The sequence below is a fragment of the Cydia amplana genome, chromosome 5 (assembly GCF_948474715.1).
Source record: "Cydia amplana chromosome 5, ilCydAmpl1.1, whole genome shotgun sequence".
NCBI classification, from domain to species: Eukaryota; Metazoa; Arthropoda; class Insecta; order Lepidoptera; family Tortricidae; genus Cydia; species Cydia amplana.
Window position 1 is genome coordinate 19005555 of NC_086073.1, and position 19207 is coordinate 19024761.

The 19207-nt window shown below is 39.0% G+C and overlaps 2 protein-coding genes across 3 annotated transcripts in view; both read right to left on the minus strand.

Annotated features, from left to right (window-relative positions):
- LOC134648337 (dual specificity tyrosine-phosphorylation-regulated kinase 2) overlaps positions 1–12815 on the minus strand; it is a 66821-nt gene extending 54006 nt beyond the window's left edge. Inside the window, exon 1 of one of the 2 annotated variants that reach the window (XM_063502848.1) lies at positions 9145–9352. In XM_063502848.1, coding sequence (XP_063358918.1) covers positions 9145–9174 — 30 coding nt within the window. In that variant the 5' untranslated portion in view covers positions 9175–9352. Of the gene's footprint in view, positions 1–9144; positions 9353–12623 lie in introns of those variants that run through there. The other variant, XM_063502849.1, reaches the window with a different exon arrangement.
- The window catches only part of LOC134648378 (dedicator of cytokinesis protein 7), a 258518-nt gene that overhangs the window by 12646 nt on the left and 226665 nt on the right, over positions 1–19207 (minus strand). The window lies entirely within an intron of this gene.

Below are 19207 nucleotides of genomic sequence, written 5' to 3' on the forward strand. Positions count from 1 at the left end.
TATATACCTATACAAGTGATAAGCAGATTTTTACGATGCCTGTTTTTGAGAGATAGCATCTTGAACATATACGCAATACAGAAAAAACGACATTAGACTAGCTTAGCGTCTAAGAGAACCCGCATCATAATTATCACATGATCTTGTGGCAGGGGGGAGGGGGTTGCGTTAAAATCACCAAATATCACCAAGGGAGAGGAGGGGGTCAAAAATAGGCCAAATATGATCACATGATTTCTGGACGACCCCTAAACAATAATCAAAGGCTTATGGCAATAAACAATAATCCGATCTGAATTTTAAATTTCTCCGTGAAGTTAGGGCTTCTAGGGTACCTACTGATGAACGACGAATACGATAAAGGGGATTTAATAATGATAAAAGTGATAACTCAAGTTCTGCTTCAAAATTCGCCTAAAATACGGGTAAGAAATAAACTTTGCTCTTTCTGTACGAGTTTTCGATGGACCTTAATTACTATAAAGGACGAGTTTGGGGACAAAATTGGCCCCGCTACTGAGTTTCTATTCAAGTTGTCAATTCTACTGATACTATATTAACTATATACCTGTGCCCTGTTTATCAAAAGCTTGTAACTTGTAATATAAGTGGAAGTCCCTTTCTAACAAAAGCTGTCAAAAAGGGACTTCCACTTGTATTACAAGTTACAAGCTTTTGATAAACGGGCACCTGGTGGCTAAAAAATAACTGCATTCCCGTTGCCAGGGAGATTTTGGTAAAAAAAATTCGTGATTTCGAGGTGGTCCCATAAGTAAAAGTTGCTCAGTATAATCCCAAAACCTCCCTGGCAACAGGAATGCAGTTATATTTTAGCCAAACTGTATTTAGATGTTACTGCTGAGAGTGATAAAGACAGAACCTACCTATTTGTTATTTTTGATCCATCTTAGCCAAATGATAGCAGAAAATGTCCTGTACCACTACCACCAGTTTGACACTGACATAAACGCCATCGAGAACGTAATTTACTTTCTATGCATCTCGCTCGTACTCGCATATTAGGGCAAGCGAGATGTATAGAAAGTAAATTACGTTCTCGAAAGCGTTTATGTCAGTTTTGACACTGACAATGACTTATGGTAAGGGCTCTGTCCCCTTTGTAAGTAATACTTTCTTTTACTAGGTACAACAACGGTACTAAGCTAATGCTGTTAGGATTTTGACGATTAAAACTACCCGAGGCTCCAGTGACGTAACACGATCACGTTCAGCCAAAACATAACTCTGCCCTCAGGAAATAGGTCAAAAGTATCGTTCACAGTAATTAACCGGTGATGACCGATTAGGGGACGCTTAACGGCCCCTAAAAGCCTATCTTTGCACAGGTTAAAATGCTACAAATATTTTATTTTCTAACCCTTACGCTGCTCATGCTGCTGGCTGCTTTGATACGTTCGTGGCACGATTTTATCCTTTACGACACTTTTGGCCGAGCGTTCGATATTAGTTAGATATAATTTTTCTATCGTTTATTTTGGTTTTGGAAAATGTTTAAAATGGCGGAATTGGCACAAACATTATGAGTTCGCTGTGATAATCACTCGACGAAGTATTTAAGTATTTTTTTATTTTTAAACTTTTCTCGAGGTCTACAAGTCACAGAGCCACTATTTTAAGTAGGTAGTTTACTATGTGAAATGTCATAAATTAAAATAGCTACAGTAATACGGCAAGCAACGTAATTTATCAATTTTGACAGTGCCATCACCGGCGCCAACGTCATCGAAGCAGCAGTAACGCCGCAACAGTAAAGGTGACGTCCGGATGTAGACTGCAGCTGCATTACTGTTACGGCGTCATTGTTGCCGACGCCTGTATCTGTCAGTTTCCTTGACAAAATGAGTGACATTCACCGCCACATTTTTGCCGCGCGTATGACGTTTCCGTCACTCATTTTATCAACGAAATTGTCAGATACAGCGGTGGCAATAACGACGCTGCGACAATAATGCAGATGCAGTTGACATCCGGACGTCACCTTTACGCTTCTGCGGTCGTCACCTGAATGTTACCTTTAGTTTAGATAGAGAAGAAAACGCCTTTGCGTGCGTGGATACAGTAGGGTCATTTTACGACACCATTTCATGTTCTTTCTACGATTTATTGATACGTTAACTGGACATTACGAATGACACGGGACCAATGGGCAATGATGAATGGGACCTTTATGTCAAGGCAAATATTATGCTGATAATCCTCCTGTACCCAATATTTCATATTTTTTCGTATACTTTATTGCATTCCATGGTATTTACAGGTACAGATGGACAATGTACCTACACATAAATGTCAACTTTACAAGGATTCATGAAAAATATAACAAAAAGTGTATAGAAATAACTACTTTAGTGTAGTCACTTGTCAAAGTAGCAAAGCAGCTGAAAAAATTAATAAACTATTCTTAAAATAGGTAGGTATAGGTACACTCGTAAGAAAATGATGAAAGGCCTTTGAAAGTTTTTGATACTTAATTTGTCAGACTAATGATATATGTAACAGAAGTAGTAGGTATATATATTGCCTCTAGATATAATTATATTATCATTTCATTTCATTTCATTTATTCATGCTAAACAACATAAGTATACACAAATACACAAACCCAAAACAAATTGACTATATTGAACTCTTTGTTGCTCATGCAATCATATTTTAATTAAATATGAGACATCGGACTCGTTTCGTACGGTATAATAACATTAATAACGTTAAAATAACTGGATTATTAAAATCAATTTACGTAACTATGAGCTCTTTTCACCTACATTTTGACATCAAAATGATGTCATTTAGTTATCAATCGTTTCGTGCATTTCGCTCGTACTTGAAGCCAATTCGAACGTACATTTGACGTCAAATTAATATCTATCTTAAATTCTGGAAGACCCAGCTTTGCTCGGAAAACATATAAAAACTCAAAAATGCGCACTTTCCCACAGATAAGATCTAGCTAGATCGATTTTTCGGGCCCACAAATCCCCATATAGCGAATTTCATTGAAATCGTTAGAGCCGTTTCCGAGATCCCCGAAATATATAAATATACAAGAATTGCTCGTATATTTATAGGTATGTGCCCCACTGCTGAGGTCTCTCATATCGATTTCTCCCGATATTGTGTTGTGTAATATAGACCACAATAGGTATGAGAAATAACCAATTCTATACACCTATCTATTTATATGAATAAGTAGAATGGGTCAATTCACGGAAATGCTAGTTACCATTTTAATACATTTTTATTCATGATCAATTTAAATATTAATTGATGCCTAGATAACCATTCCACAGAATAAATACCATTCCTTTTAATCCATAGATTAATGACCCAAAAACTTTCACCGTTAATTAAAAAAATCGTGGCTCGCGTTATTTTTAGTGGAATAATGAATACTTAATTTGTTGCAAAATGTAGCCACTGGGACACTGTCAATCACTGGGGAATTATTAAAGTGCTTTATTAGATTAAAAGGTTAATGTCGCGACGAGTTCAATGGATATTGCGCGGTTACAATTAAAGATGACAGTAAAAAAGGCTTTCGCATGCCCTAGGTTTTGACTTTTGGGGCTATTTTAATAACCACTAAACAAAATTAAGCCTGAATAAAATCAACCTGAATAGATACCTAATTACCTATATGCAACGAGAACATGACATAGTGAAAATTTGAAGTATTTAAAAAATATATCAATCAATCCAAAATATGGTAAAATTTTTGGCCGATTAAATAAGCGCGTTTTTATCCCGCTCCGGCGAAAAAAAGGGGTTATATATAAGTTTAACATGTGTAGGTGTCTTTATGTACTCGTATGCATTTATAACAACAGATGAATCAGATGATGAATTTTTTTAATCCAAAAATGCTAAATCTAAAAAAAATCTCGACGAAATGAGACCTTCCTAATTTTTTAATGCCTAAAACTTGTTCGGTAAAATTCCTCTTTAAATAAAAACCCTAAATAAACGTACCTACTGATAGCAAATACCGATTGATTAAAAACCAAATGGATACAGAGTTTGTATTTACACAGCCCACCCTCCGAAATATTAATGAAAACGAACGAACCAGTCATAATTACCTCGCAGGACAAGCAAACAAATACAGCTTCAGAATAAATGATAAAAGGGAAAATAACAGTTATTCTGATACACACGAGCTGTATTTTTTCATATATTCGGACCCTGAGGGCCTACCGCGAACCACGTTCCTCGTGTTTCCTCCCTGTCACACTTACGTACAAATTTACAAGTGCGACAGAGAGGCAACACGTCGAACTTGGTTCGGGGTAGGCCTTCTGAATGTCTACTACAGACATCTTACTATAGCCGCCTAACTCTTTGATCATGGGAACTTTGAGACCGCAGGGACCCGCAGTGGGCCCGATTTATAATATGCAATTGTGTTCATTCAAATATTTTCTAAATAATTATGCACTAAAGCAAAACCAAACTTGAATAAGAGGCAGCGCAACTCAAACTGAATTTGTATTAAATTGAACGTCATTAAATGCAGGCCAACTTAAACCGCAAACAGATTTATTATTTAAATATTAAAACGTGGTCTCGTGGTTTTCTCTCCGACTAACTAATTGAAACGCTTAATGAAAATATATTTCCTATTTGAATAAGGCTTTAAAGCTATTAATAGACTATGGAATTGTCCGGACCGAGCTGATTGTATAAAGATCTACCACAATACCGGGAAACTCAGTTTACTTAGAAATTGTGAGTGAATTTCCAGAAAACGAGGATTGTTAGATAAGAATACGTACTTGGCAATAAGATACTTAGAACCCGCGCAGACAGAGAGCGGTCTGGAGTTCCGAGTTCCGCGTTCAGAGTTCTGGGTTCTTTCGTATGTATACGTGAGTCTTTACGATAACGCACACAGCAGGCGGTCAGAACGCAGCAGTCACAGCGGAGTAGGTAGGTATATATTTTTACGTCACGCTACGCCAGGAGAAAATCTCTTCCTGGCCAAGGCAAGACGTAAAACTTTAGACAAACCAAGGGCGGTAATTCGTAAAGCCCCAGATCGCATTCTGGAGCATTCACGAATTCACCTTCCTAGGTAGTTATGTAATGTACACGTAACCCTGCAAAAGCTCAATAATTATATTTTACATCTAACCCTGCGAAACCTGCGCATCCTTTTACATGTCATTAGTTTAATAGAGGCCTAAACAAAGCATCGTAATAAAGGCTTAACGAGGTCCTTTGTACTAAAAAAAGTGTCATTAACATGATACGTCATAACTCGAGACAACCTTTGACGCGTATTCAGATTTTTAAAATATGGTTTCAATACAAGTTTATGCATCAACATGAAATTCGCTAGGGACCTCATACTATTGGCACTGTGATGTACGAAATAAATACAAAATAAGTACGAAATGGTACTGAAATTAAATTAATATTAAATCCTCAGCGCTACGTCATTCAATACGAGTACCACCCGCAACTAGCGACCCGCCCCAGCTTCGCACGGGTTAACAAATTACCTACATAAACCTTCCTCTTGAATCACTCTATCTATTAAAAAACCGCATCAAAATCCGTTGCGTAGTTTTAAACATCTAAGCATACCTAGGGACAGACAGACAGCGGGAAGCGACTTTGTTTTATACTATGTAGTGATATGTAGTGATGAGACGTTAACTAATTAATTAATACGAATTAGCCGCTGAACCCCTACAAGTGATAGACCTTGACACACAAATGAAACGTATCCAATCATCTATTCACCCTCGTCACTGTCTGGATTCCAAGATCTATTCTTAATATATTACTTAAATTTGATTTTATTAATTACTGATGAATTTCATTATTTGTATGCCTACATATCTCGTAGCTGGTCTACGCCGTAGCACGAGCTGGCTACGAGAACAGTAAGTGTAAGTGTAAGGCCTGAGTGGACGCTCGAAGCGGGGCGTTCGGCGGGGCGTGCAGCGTGGCGTCGGGCACACAAGTGATTTGAGCAGCGTGCACTAAGGCCGCTCCTATACGTTTGCATTTGTTTAACATGCACGCCGCACGCCCCGCCCGTTGCACGCCCAACTTGAGCGTCCACTCAGGCCTTACACTAAGGCCTGAGTGGACGCTCGAAGCGAAGCGTTCGGCGGGGCGTGCAGCGTGGCGTGCACCATGCCTCGCAGCGGTTACGACACACTCAAAATGCCGCATTATAGGTGAGTCATATCAATTGGCCCGCTACAGTAGCCAGGGCTATAACCGCGAAAATCGAAGTTCATCAATTGCGGGCATTTTTTTCTGTCACTCTAATTACGTCTTATTAAGAGTAAAGGAGAAAGAGCCCCGCAATTTGCGAATTTCGGTTTTCGGACGCCACACTGCACGCCCCGCCGAACGCTCCGCTTCGAGCGTCCACTCAGGCCTTACACTTATACTTACTGCCCACACATAAACTAATATCCTTCTGTTTCCCCTAAAGCCGGCTTAAGCTTATGTGCCCTCAAGGTCCGTATTTCCATATCCCGTTCGTATTATATTACCCTTAAGGGCTTCTTATCCTTGGTAACACACAACGCCTCTATTCTGCTTCAAATAGGAATCATTGTAGTCATATTCATGGGGCGTCTTTTATTCAGTGATAATACATTTAAATGTATACTACTTATAGTACCTATACGGGTGATATTGAAAAACCGGCCAAGTGCGAGTCGGACTCGCGCACGGAGGGTTCCGCACCATCAACAAAAACAGAGAAAGAAAATCGTGTGTGTTGTATGGGAGCCCCCTTAAATATTTATTTTATTTTATTTTTAGTATTTGTTGTTATAGCGGCAACAGAGATACATCATATGTGAAAATTTCAACTGTCTAGCTATCGCGGTTCATGAGATACAGCCTGGTGACAGACGGACGGACGGACGGACAGCGAAGTCTTAGTAATAGGATCCCGTTTTTTACCCTTTGGGTACGGAACCCTAAAAATGCAGTACCTACTAGAAATAAATAAATGAAATATGAATACAGCCCATTGAACTTGTTTGATATTATGAGATGAGAGCCTGTTTTTTTTCAGCACTATGAGTTCTATTTGATTAGTGTTTATATTGTACCTAGAGATGTGCCTTTCTCGAGAACGTTCTCCATTTACTACCGGAAATATTCTCGAGCGAGAACGTTATCCATACAAAACGGAGAACTTTCTCGAGAACGGAACAACTATAATTGTACTTATTACATACCTATTTAGTTTAAATCATTAATTGTTTGTACTAAATTTGTATGTGTGTTCGCAAATAAATTACATTTCTTTCTTTCTCTCTGAATCTGAGCTTCGGCGGAATGGTGTAAAATGGCTGAAACTATATTAAAATTGACAGCCAATGGGACGCACGGATTTCCCCATCGTGTACCGCCATCGTCACAGTTGATTGATTGTAAACCTTACTACAACGCACTAAGGCTCATGATCAGTTAAATGAGTTGCTGTCAGTACATGTGACAGCCGAATCCAAGTGTCAGTTAAGGACTGAATTTTAAATGCAGTTACTATTTAATGCGTTCATCGACAGGGATGAGTTTCATGAGTGATATTACATTACATATCGTTTAAACGTCAGCTTCGCTGTTAACAGGTTTATTAAGCAAGTACATACATGGAAACATATACCTGTCAACCAGTTTTAAGCCATATTTGTGAATTATAAACAGATAAACCGCGGGCCAGGAGCAAATATCCCGGAACGGCAGCTGACACGCATGAGGGTTCATTATAGGTATAGTCTGTGCGGAATGAGAAGAGTCGTGGAATGTATGGGCCCCAATAGATTCCACGACTCTTCTCTTTTCGCACAGACTCTACATAGCCGTTAACCACTAGGTATACATATATACGAGTTATCACCCGGGAGGCGATTGGTCATGGAAATCTGTGTCTGGCTCGCGGTCTAAGAAAATGACTGTTATAAGCTTGCCTTTGTCATTCAGACAACATACAGCCTCAGCTGTTGAAAGCAGGGCCTTGAAATTTCTAACATGTTTTGAAGAAAAGAAAAGGGTTTTTTGGCGTTCGACCTCTAAGACGGTGTAAGTAGGGTTGAAAGTTTTAACAACTACGCGAATGAAGTCGATAAAATAGGACCGCTCCAAATAAACACATTCACCGCAGGCTAGTATGCTGCATGATATGACAGGATGTTAACTAACATAGTAATACAATTCATATAAATAAATATTATCGGACAAATTTACACAAATCGACCGATTAAGCTCAATAACTTCAATAAGTCTTGTGTTGTGGACTAGACGGTAATATAATATATAAGAGCATTTCACCACTCGCAATGTCACTTATGTTCAGACAGATGCAGAGATAATTGACCCCCCTGCATAGAAGTTTGGACGCAGGGGATCAACCATCTGCAACCGACTGTATTTAACGTTAGGCTTTTAATACCTCTGTACGGCTACCATCAGTTAGGCACTGACATAAACGCCGTCGAGAACGTAATTTACTTTCTAATACATCTCGTTTGCACTAATGTGCGAGTACGAGCGAGATGTATAGAAAGTAAATTACGTTCTCGACAACTCGATACCGTAAATGTCAGTTTTGACACTGTCGGTGACTCATGGTACGGGCTCTGAAGTATTCTACAAGCAGCGCATGATTCGACATGATTCTCGCTTACCTAAAGCGAGAATCATGTGGACTACAATATCCTAAAAGACCTTGAACTTAAATATAAAATAAATAATGTTTAATATAAAAATAAAGAATGCTAATATGTTACTATTTCTCACGAAAGACACACATACTCGCATTTGAATGGAATACTGTCCACATTCCATCCTATATCTCAACATGTGTGATTTGGAATTTAACTTACTCAATTCACCGACCCAAATGTACAAAGACGAATACTTAGATTACTTAGCAATTATATTATAATAGATATTAACTGTCGCAGTACTAGGAAGATGAAAAAATTAACAAAGGTATACTTTATATACCTATACTATACATTTTACATGTTATATATACAAGTACCAGCATCATTAATGCTTTCGTGTGAAGACACAAAAAACTGCAATGCTGAATAGCAGATCTAATGCTAGATACCTATGCTGATTTATAACATAAAAGATACATACGGTCGACGGGGGTATACTGTCCACTCCCATCTTGAGACACTCACTGACACATTTCACTGATGTTTAGTTTATTATGTTATTTTCTATAATTTGAGTTGCGTTCAACGGGCGTGCGGGCCCATGGCCGTTCAGAGGGAGACTGAATAGGGATGGGGTTCACTTTCAGGTTTACATTTTAGTTTATAACGATTTTTGGATAAATGTCAGTTTAACTCGAGTATTGAGAAATGTTTAGGTAGAGTCTGTGCGGAAAGAGAAGAGTCGTGGAATGTATGGGGCACTCCCACAATCAGTCACAATCTAAGGGTCTAAATGCAAACGAGAGAGTCCAAATTTTGTTATCTAACCTCTCTATCACTCTTGCATATTCGAGCGCTAAAGAAGCAGATAGCTGAGCTTCGATTTCGCGTTTCCCGGTAGGCCCTTCGTAAACAAACCGCTTTGATGTACTCGTATCAATGTCACATTTGATCGTCTGTGAAAACTTGTCAAAAACAGTTTAAGGTAAAGTATGTATAAGTTACTCTATGGTTTACTAAAGGCGCTAGTGCTGCACTCTGGCGGCAAAAAAGTGCAGTAATACTCCCTACTGCATTAGTTTGATCATACTTTACATGGTGCATGTCTTTACTGCATTTTTAATTAATATCCACATTTTGTCCCAATTTTTTGTAAAAACATTTTCTCACGCACGCGACGCAAAAAGAGGGGTGTTATATGTTTGACGCCAATTTGTGTGTCTGTCTACCTATCTGTCTGTGGCATCGTAGTTCTCCAACGGATAGACCGATTTCGATGCGGTTTTTCTTACGTGAAAGCGAGTTTCCTTGCGGTGGTTCTTAGCTATGTTTGATAGAAATAGATTCAGCAGTTTGAAGAGTATCGGCTCTTTTCCAAAATGACGTAAGGCATTTTTGGCATAAAATGGATTTTTTTGGCATATACTTAGCTTAGGGATTTTTTGAATTTTTATTTTTGACGTGATAACGTATTATAAATCGATGAACACCGGAAGCATGCACCAAAAAGTGTCACGTTGTGGACAGATCTCCATAGTAACGATGTGGACAGATCTCCATGGTAACGTATAAAAGTATGCAATTTTTCATCATGTTTTCTTATGACGTTATCACGCAAAATTATCGTCCGTAAACCGACTTTACAGACAACCATATTTTTTCGTCAACGCCCATCCCTAGCCCAGCCACAAAACCTGCGCGCGCATCTCTCCGCGCATTTTATCTCCAGCACACACTGCAATGTGAACCTTACCACGTTGCCACAAGACTCAATAGAGCCTTCACGATGTGACCTTTGCTGTAACTGGGTATAAGTACAAGTCACAAGCAATTGCTGTCTTGGTATGGAGATAGCGATAATGACAGTAGCGTCAGTAGCTATGTATGAGATGTATTGAAGAGGAAATTGTAGGTACGGTCGAGTTCACAAACATTTTTACAAGTCAACGGTCCAAATAGTTATTTGTTTTACAAGGGGGCAAAGTTGTTGTTTAACCGCTCGTGCTAATATTGATACCCGAGCAAGCGAAAGATTCCATAATTGAACCACGAGCGTAGCAAGTGGTTCGAAAAATGGACTCTTGAGTGAAACCTAAAAATTTTCACCACACCAACCCGAAGAAAATATGAACTGTAAGATATCAAACAAAATCAAATCCAAATGAATGTTATTAAACATTTATAAATAAGTTTTTGGCAAATTTTTCCTTTTTTGGTACAAGCTTTTATCGCTGACTGTAGGTACTTTTCTTTCGCACAGGCAACTAATACTCATCGAGACAATTCTAAAAACCTCAAACACAAGTAGGTTACGTTGTTTTATCACAGAGTTATATTGGCCACCTCATGTCTCTATCATCAGATCAGCTCGATGAATACCTTATTGCATTGTCACCCGACTTACATATGTACGCATAATTTCAGCTTCATTGTAAGTCGGGAAGTGGGTCAAATTTAACTTGCAAGATTTAACCCGTACAAACATACATACCTACATTGCAGGTTAAATAAAAGCTTGTAAATAAAATAGTGCTAAGCCAGCAAGAGACAATATACGAGATAATATGTTTCAACATCATTGCTCCCAAAACTCCCGTTTCAATCCAGGGCGGGCGTGATTGAGAGTATTGAGAACATCCATCAATTACGGAACGTACGGAAAAGGTCAACGTTTAAAGGAATATTCCTATTCGGGGCTTTTTTTTAACTGACTACAGAGGCACCCACGTCGCCCACTTACGGGCCTAGCCGTAAGTGGAATTTTCTTTCCTGCGGGTAATCTCACTTCCTGGCCAAGGCAAGACGTAAAACTTTAGACAAACCACGGCTGGTAATTCGTAAAGCCCCAGATCGCATATTTATGGCCCTCACCTTCGGTTCGGGCCATAAACACCTGCGATCTGGAGCATTTACGAATTCACCTCCCTAGGTATGTAATGTACTATCATTTTCCATGCCGCAGGCAGACTTGTTGGACGGTATTCTTTTTGTAGTAAGTATATTTGTATATTTTCTTCTTAATTTTCTAAAATTAAAAGTTCGAATTGGCCTCAAGCATATATATGTAGGCACAATTAACTTTTCGTAGCCGCGTCGCTGCTACGACAACGCGTAGCAGATTCGTAACCCGTGCTACAGCTACGCTACAAAACTACTCAGCTGATATTCTAGTTGTGCATCTCGCTGTACTCCGAAATATTTGTTAACACATTCAGTGCCGATAACCCGACTATCGGGTATTTTATGATTTCGTTCCCAGGCCGGACGACCCGATAGTCGGGATCGTCGTACTACAGCTTTATATGAAGATTTTTTGTGGCCTGGCGCGGATGTCTTGTTTTGCTGGGTGGCAATACTGGCAATGAATGTTTTAAATTTTAATCCAATTATCCCTGATGCACAGCGATCCTCAAACAGCCCACAGAACGTGCCCATATTTTATAAAATTAGTAAGATTAGTAAATATATGTATAATATTTATTTATTTATTTAAACTTTATTGCACAAAATACAAATAAAATGTACAAATGGCGGACTTAATATTAATTATAATCTCGAATATTCTCGAATAGTGTCAAACTGATATCTAGGAATCTAGGTAAATTAAAGTTGGTATCTTATTTTATGTTTTTTAATACGCTTCCAAGGTTGTTTTATAAATTTGGCACTTTAAGAGCATATACATATAATTATATTAAATTTTAAATTAAACTTAAAGGTTCATAAATAAATAAAAACAGTCTAGTTTTAGGGCCGATTTATATTTTGATAGACTTTCCTATTCCTAATATTGTCCTAAAAAATCTTCGACTGAGTTACGAAAATACCATATAGGTAATATTTTAACGGATATTTTTGTTTTTCCCAAATTGGGAATTGGGATAATAGTACCTAATCGGCCCAAAATAAACACTGTTCTGTAATAAACACATTGTTTTTTGCAAAAATGTAGGTACTTACGTCGTATAAAATCATGTCCAGGGTCGTTGTCTGGGTCACCTGTTGAACCGTCAATCCCTATTGCCTCTCGCTCTAACACCAACACAAAACGACTGTCCTTCTCTATGAACACTTCAAAATACTCAAAAATCCTTTTATCACAAACGTATCGTATTCAAAAGACACTACAGTTCAATTTTGAACAAAAACAAATGCAACACGTTTCATTTTATTTAAAATTCGAATGCGAGATATTCTCAATACAAAATTGCGCAATATAGATAAGGCAGTGAAATCAACGTTTTTTTTTTAAAGCTTAGGCACGAGTGCGAGTCTCAACAGCTTGAGTGGCACTGAGGGGGTGAACACAGGCCGTAATAGTAGAGCATTTTTTTACACGCGAGGCACAGACGCTACGCGTTACAGCCAGTGTAGCACTGAAGGGAGATTGAGTACTGCTGTAGTTTTTTTTTTCACGGCACAGGCGCTGTCCGTAACAGCCAGTGTGACACTGAGGGAGGTTGCGGTGTAGTCGGGTGCGGTCGTTCTAATTCACTTAGTGCCGCGCGTTCTTTTTTTAAACTTTTGAACTGAGAATAATTGTGTTTTTTTTTTGGGTTTGTGATTGTTGGAAGTTGGAAAAAGGACCATTTAATGATATTTATTTAAAAATAAGTACATTCGGTTTGTTTGAAGGTTTTTTATGGATATGTTGTTGTTAATATGTTTTAGGAGGTAGCGGCCAGGGTTGCGTTTTATAAAAGGCCCTGTACCTGTAATCGCTGTGTCCCTTTCTAACGAACGGGGTTGTTAGAAATAGAGGCAAATACACAGAGGCATAGGTGAATATGTTTCGAGGCTCTCACAGATAGGTACAGCAAGCTACAAAAGTGCATACCCACCGTATGAATTAATTATATTCATAAAATCATCAACCCGTTGGCATGGGAGTGGATAGACTGGATGGTCCTCTGAAATTGTTTGATGGATAAAGCATTTAAATTAAAATACAGAATGCTCTGTATTATATTCGTTCTACATGTCTCGTTTTCTCAAAATATTTTTCATTGCCTTATCCAATTTGATATTCATATCATGGTATGATGTCAAAGAGCAAAAAACCGGCCAAGAGCGTGTCGGACCACGAAAGTGAGTTGGTAGTAGATAGTTGGTCAAACCAATTTGTCAGTCAGTAAGAACCAGGAAAAGTATACTCATCCTTTTCTTTTGGGTGCTAATACGCGGCGGTAAGACAAAGATAGTATGATTCTCTCTGTCTATGATTGAAATGAGACAATCCTTTGACAAACTATATATATATAACTACTGAGTTTTTTTTCTCAGTTGTGACCAAATAGTACCTATAGTAAGTAGGTATATTGTTGTGACCACTGGGAACAGGTGAGAAGAAAATTCTCAGTTGTTACCACACGTGTAACCCGTCAGCAGGCGTGTCTCACTCCGCGATTTCGTCGCTTTGCTACAGGTAGCTAAAAGGACGGATGTACCGTTCGGCCCCAATTTTGGGGAAAGCCACAAGCCGCGCGTGGCGCTGTCGCCACCTAGCGGCCATATCTGTGCTGATCGTAACAGACGCGTTTTGTTAGAGAGTGAGTTTTCTGTACTTAGTACTATTATTTATTCTGTGCCGTCAGGTGCGAGCCAATCACGCACATGTAGAGTAATTTATATACCCTCCTAAGGCCCAGCCATACAAATGAAAAATCCAAAATTTGCCACTGAAATATGAACCTCTTGTGTAGGAAATAGAGTTGATTTTGCGTTGTTTGGAAACTGACCGTAACAATGCAAAAGAGACTCTGTTCCAATTGAATATGATTTAAATTTCAACGAACTGAAAAAGTACCTAATATATAAGGACCTTGGGCCTTAAGAGAATACTTTACGCAATATCAAATCAGGATCAGGTCATTGTCTTTTGAATAGCACCCGTGCTATTTAAACGATCATTAAAAAAATACTAACCTAACCTAAAAACTAATTGCACCGCAAAACAGCATTTATTTATTTATTTACTTACCTATTTTATAATGATTTCTGATGTGCAAATTATTCTTTGAATTATTCTGATGTGCAAGTCGGTACTTTTTAAGAATCAATTTATGATTACGTTCAAGTCCCACCCACGATAGTAAGTTTTAATTTCAAGTCAACACCTCTACGCGTTCCAGAGATAAAGGATCATGACAGACAGATGGACAACAAAGTGATCCTATAAGGGTACCGTTTTTTCCTATATGAGGTAAGGAAATGGAATCCTAAAAAAAACACGAATTTGCCATTATTCGTAGGATTGACAGGTAAAATACTTCGACTCGGTCCTTTTAGGGCCACCCGACAATAGTGTCTCGCGAGCGTCGGCGTCTAGTCAACTCTATGGCTGCTGCTCGACGCAACGTTAGCGCAACTGCGCAGCGACGCCATTTTCCATAGCGTTATCTCGACACCGACGCTCAAAAGACGCAAGTGTGGCGTGTCTCTAAGGTATACACAATTACACACACTTCAGTAGAACGTTAGCACCGCCATAGGAAAACTCTTTTTAACCTTCATGTGCACAAAGCTTATTTATATTCGCGGCTCGTGGCTCGTCTCGTGTTCGCCTCGAGCTCGTCGAGCTAATGATTACACTCTCGCCTCGTGGCTCGGCTCGTGGCTCGTCTCGTGTCTTGGCCACAGCTCGTAAGCTCGTAAACATAAACGGCACGGTAGAAGGTTTATAACCGAATGACAAGCCGAACGCGAGTGTGAACGCAAGCGCGCGTCCCGCGCGAGCCCCTTTGGCTCGTGCCCAAAAAACCGCTCCTCCACGCGAGCCAGGCGAGCGCGAGCCGAGCTGCGAGACGAGCCATGAGCCCACCGCTTACACTCGCGTCTCGTGGCGCGGCTCGCGGCTCGTCTCGTGGCTCGCGCGAGAGTCTAAACCGGCTAAAAAAACCGCTCCTCCACGCGAGCCAGGCGAGCGCGAGCCGAGCCGCGAGACTAGCCACGAGCCCACCGCTTACACTCGCGTCTCGTGGCTCGGCTCGCGGCTCGGCTCGTGGCTTGCATTGCACGAGAATGTAATAGCCGATTTACACCCACACGTGTCCCCCGTCATGTGCGAGTGAATCACGCACATGTGCTGTTATACGTATTACTGAATCGCGATTAGAAAGGGATTGAGATAGCTGTCAATCCATATTGATTTTGACGTAAGTGTATGGAAATCTGTTATTTCTAATCCCTTTCTGATCGCGGCATGATAATATCGTATCACGATCAAATCAGAGAGCCTACCTCAAAAGTCGAAATTTCGTTATCTGCCTCTCTCTTACTACTAACTACTCCATTGGCTCAGCGACCCAAAATGAGACTTGGCCTCCGACACAAGACAGCGCCACTTTTCTCGGTCTTGTGCATAGAGAAATATAGTAAGACAAGAGTGCTCACTCCATACATCAGTTTTGGTACCAAAAAGACTATTAATTTCAGTGTCTACATCTAGCATCGAGTAGCGGAACTATCAGTAGTGCTACTTAACAATAGATGTAACACCGACCGGGAAGTCTTCTGCTCAACAACATAAGACTTTCCGGTCGCTGCTACATCTATTGTCAAGTAGCAGTACTGATAGTTCTGAAATTAAGTCTTTTTGGTACCAAAACTGATGTATGGAGTGAGCACTCTATGTATTTTTTTCTCTATGGTCCTGTGTGACCTCTGACCAATTGTTGACTCGAAGTTCGCGCAGATCCGCCTCCAACATGTCGCACCAGCGATATCTAAAGTCTATTTTTTTATTCGGTAGACTAAAATGACATTTCATAGTATGAAATGACACTTGATGTTCATACTATGAAATGTCATTTCAGTCTACCGAATAAAAAAATATACTTTATTGCTCTACCATATTCGAGCGATAGAGGCAGATAAAGGTTTATTATTCTTATAAAGGTCGGTAAAGAAAAAGATGTGTCAGACACCCAAACACCAGACGCACGTGTCGGCCGTCATGTGCGACTCAATCACGCACATGTACAAATCGTCACGTTACCGTAATTGGATTGCGCGGCTTCATACGCACGGGACCCGCACATTAAGCAGAGTCGGAGTTCTCGAACTAATGTGAATCTCTGATTACTGCGTGCATTCCAATAGGTCCCTTAAAAAAATCGTTTATTTCAGATCATTGATCCATAGCGTTATTAGTAGGTATAAACTTAAAAACTATGTTAATTACTAAAGAAAATAAAAATAAAAGAACAAATTTAAAATATAATATAAAAAAAACCGGCCAAGTGCGAGTCGGACTCCCGCACGAAGGGTTCCGTACCATTACGTAAAAAACGGCAAAAAAATCACGTTTGCTGTATGGGAACCACACTTAAATATTTATTATATTCTATTTCTAGTACCTATTTGTTGTTATAGCGGCAACAGAAATACCTACATCATCCGTGAAAATTTCAACTGCCTAGCTATCACTATTCATGAGATAGGTACAGCATGATGACAGACGAACGGACGGACAGACAGACGGACAGCGGAGTCTTAGTAATAGGGTACCGTTTTTACCCTTTGGCTACGGAAGCCTAAAAAGCAATATATTAAGGATATTAAGGACATCTCGCACTTAAACAAAATATGTACCTACCATACCAAAACTTGTTCTCAAAAAAGATTGACAATGTTTTCTAACTATATCTAAAGTCACCGCACCAGCTCGTTTAAAGCTCTAAAAATGGAATTTGGAGCGTTGCGAGGGTATCAAGGCACGAGGGTTAAACAAATTTTGACACCAAGTGAAACACAAAATTTTTCACCACACCAACCCGAAGAAAATATTAACTGTAAGATATCAAACAAAAACAAACCAAATCAAATCGAAATGAATGTTATTAAATATTTATCATTGAAAACCATAATTTAAAAGCCAATTCAACCAGCAACCCTAAGAAAACTACTCAAAATTTGCATTGGGATTACTTCTCACTGCCTCACATGTGAATAAAATGCAAGTTTGCTATCGGTTTTTGAACAATCAAGAGAGCCTTTACCAGTTGGTGTGGTGAAAAAATAATTTCATTAGCATATTATAATAATTTCACCAAGTTCAAGTAACTTATAAATATACAGGTTGCCCATTGTAGAATATATACAGAATGAGATTAAAATTGGAAATTTTTAGTGTTTAAATTTGAACTTAGAATAATTTGGCACATGTGGATAAAAATGCAACTTTCTCATCCGTTTTTGAACAATCAAGAGAGCCTTTACCAGCTGGTGTGGTGAAAATAACCATTTAACCAAAACAAACAACAAAACAGCCGTAATTTTACACAGCCGACGCCATGGACCTAGAATATTATAGGTCCATGGTTTATACCGGTTTGCGTTTTACGAAATATCAAAATTCACTCATTGAATTCTTAATAATTTATTGTATGTCAGAGCAATACTATACGTATAATACGTGATGAAATGAAATACATACATAGCAGAAATAAAATAAAATGGAACTATAGCTGGTCAAGCAAATCTTGTCAGTAAAAAAAGGCGCGAAATTCAAATTTTCTATGGGACGATATCCCTTCGCGCCTACATTTTTCAAATTTGCCGCCTTTTTCTACTGACAAGATCTGCTTGACCAGCTATAAAAAAGTTCATACTAAATTGTTGCCATGTTTAAGAATTTTACAACAAAAATCTGACAGTTACGTAGGAAGTGGCGCCCTCAATCATTTTCTACAATTTCTTGTCGGACTATAATTGATTCTAATTTATATATACTTGGTCAACTAAATCTTGACAGTAAAAAAAGGCGCAAAATTCAAATTTTCTATGGGACGATATCCCTTCGCGCCTACATTTTTCAAATTTGCCGCCTTTTTCTACTGTCAAGATCTGGTTGACCAAGTATACATAATTATTTTAAACCCTTTATGTGTTTTACTTTAATGTTTTTTTACAAATGACCAACTCTTCCCTTTCCTATAGCGGTATCCAGACGGGATGATCAAATCGACCGATTTGATCAGAAATGAAGTTGGCGTCAATCTCCAATTTTAGATTTATGGTCATATTAGAGCGCTCTAAATTGAAAATATGCCCCAGAACGAAAATACTGTCGTCACAAATTGGTATTCTTGCGTCCGCACCTCATTTTATCGGTAATATCGGTCATTATCGGCGGTTGAATTCGGCGAGCCAAATTGGCGTTTGCATCCGAACTTCCTGATTCGATCGGGCAATTTAATCAGATTGATGAAAAATTGACTAGTCTGGATACGCCTTACGTCTGTGATTTTGTTTTTCGTTTCGATTCTTTTTCTCGTCCTTTGAGCAACACCGGCTTCCGATTTCCGATACTGTTGGAAAATGGTGGCTGCTCTCATTGTCTATGATCGCGGGAATTAGTTTTTTATTTTTGGTGTGTAACATGTAGTAATTTTTTCTCTAAATAAATAATAATATAGCTGGTCAACCAAATCTTGTCAGTAAAAAAAGGCGCGAAATTAAAATTTTCTATGGGACGATATCCCTTCGAACCTACATTTTTCAAATTTGCCGCCTTTTTCTACTGTCACGATCCGGTTGACCAA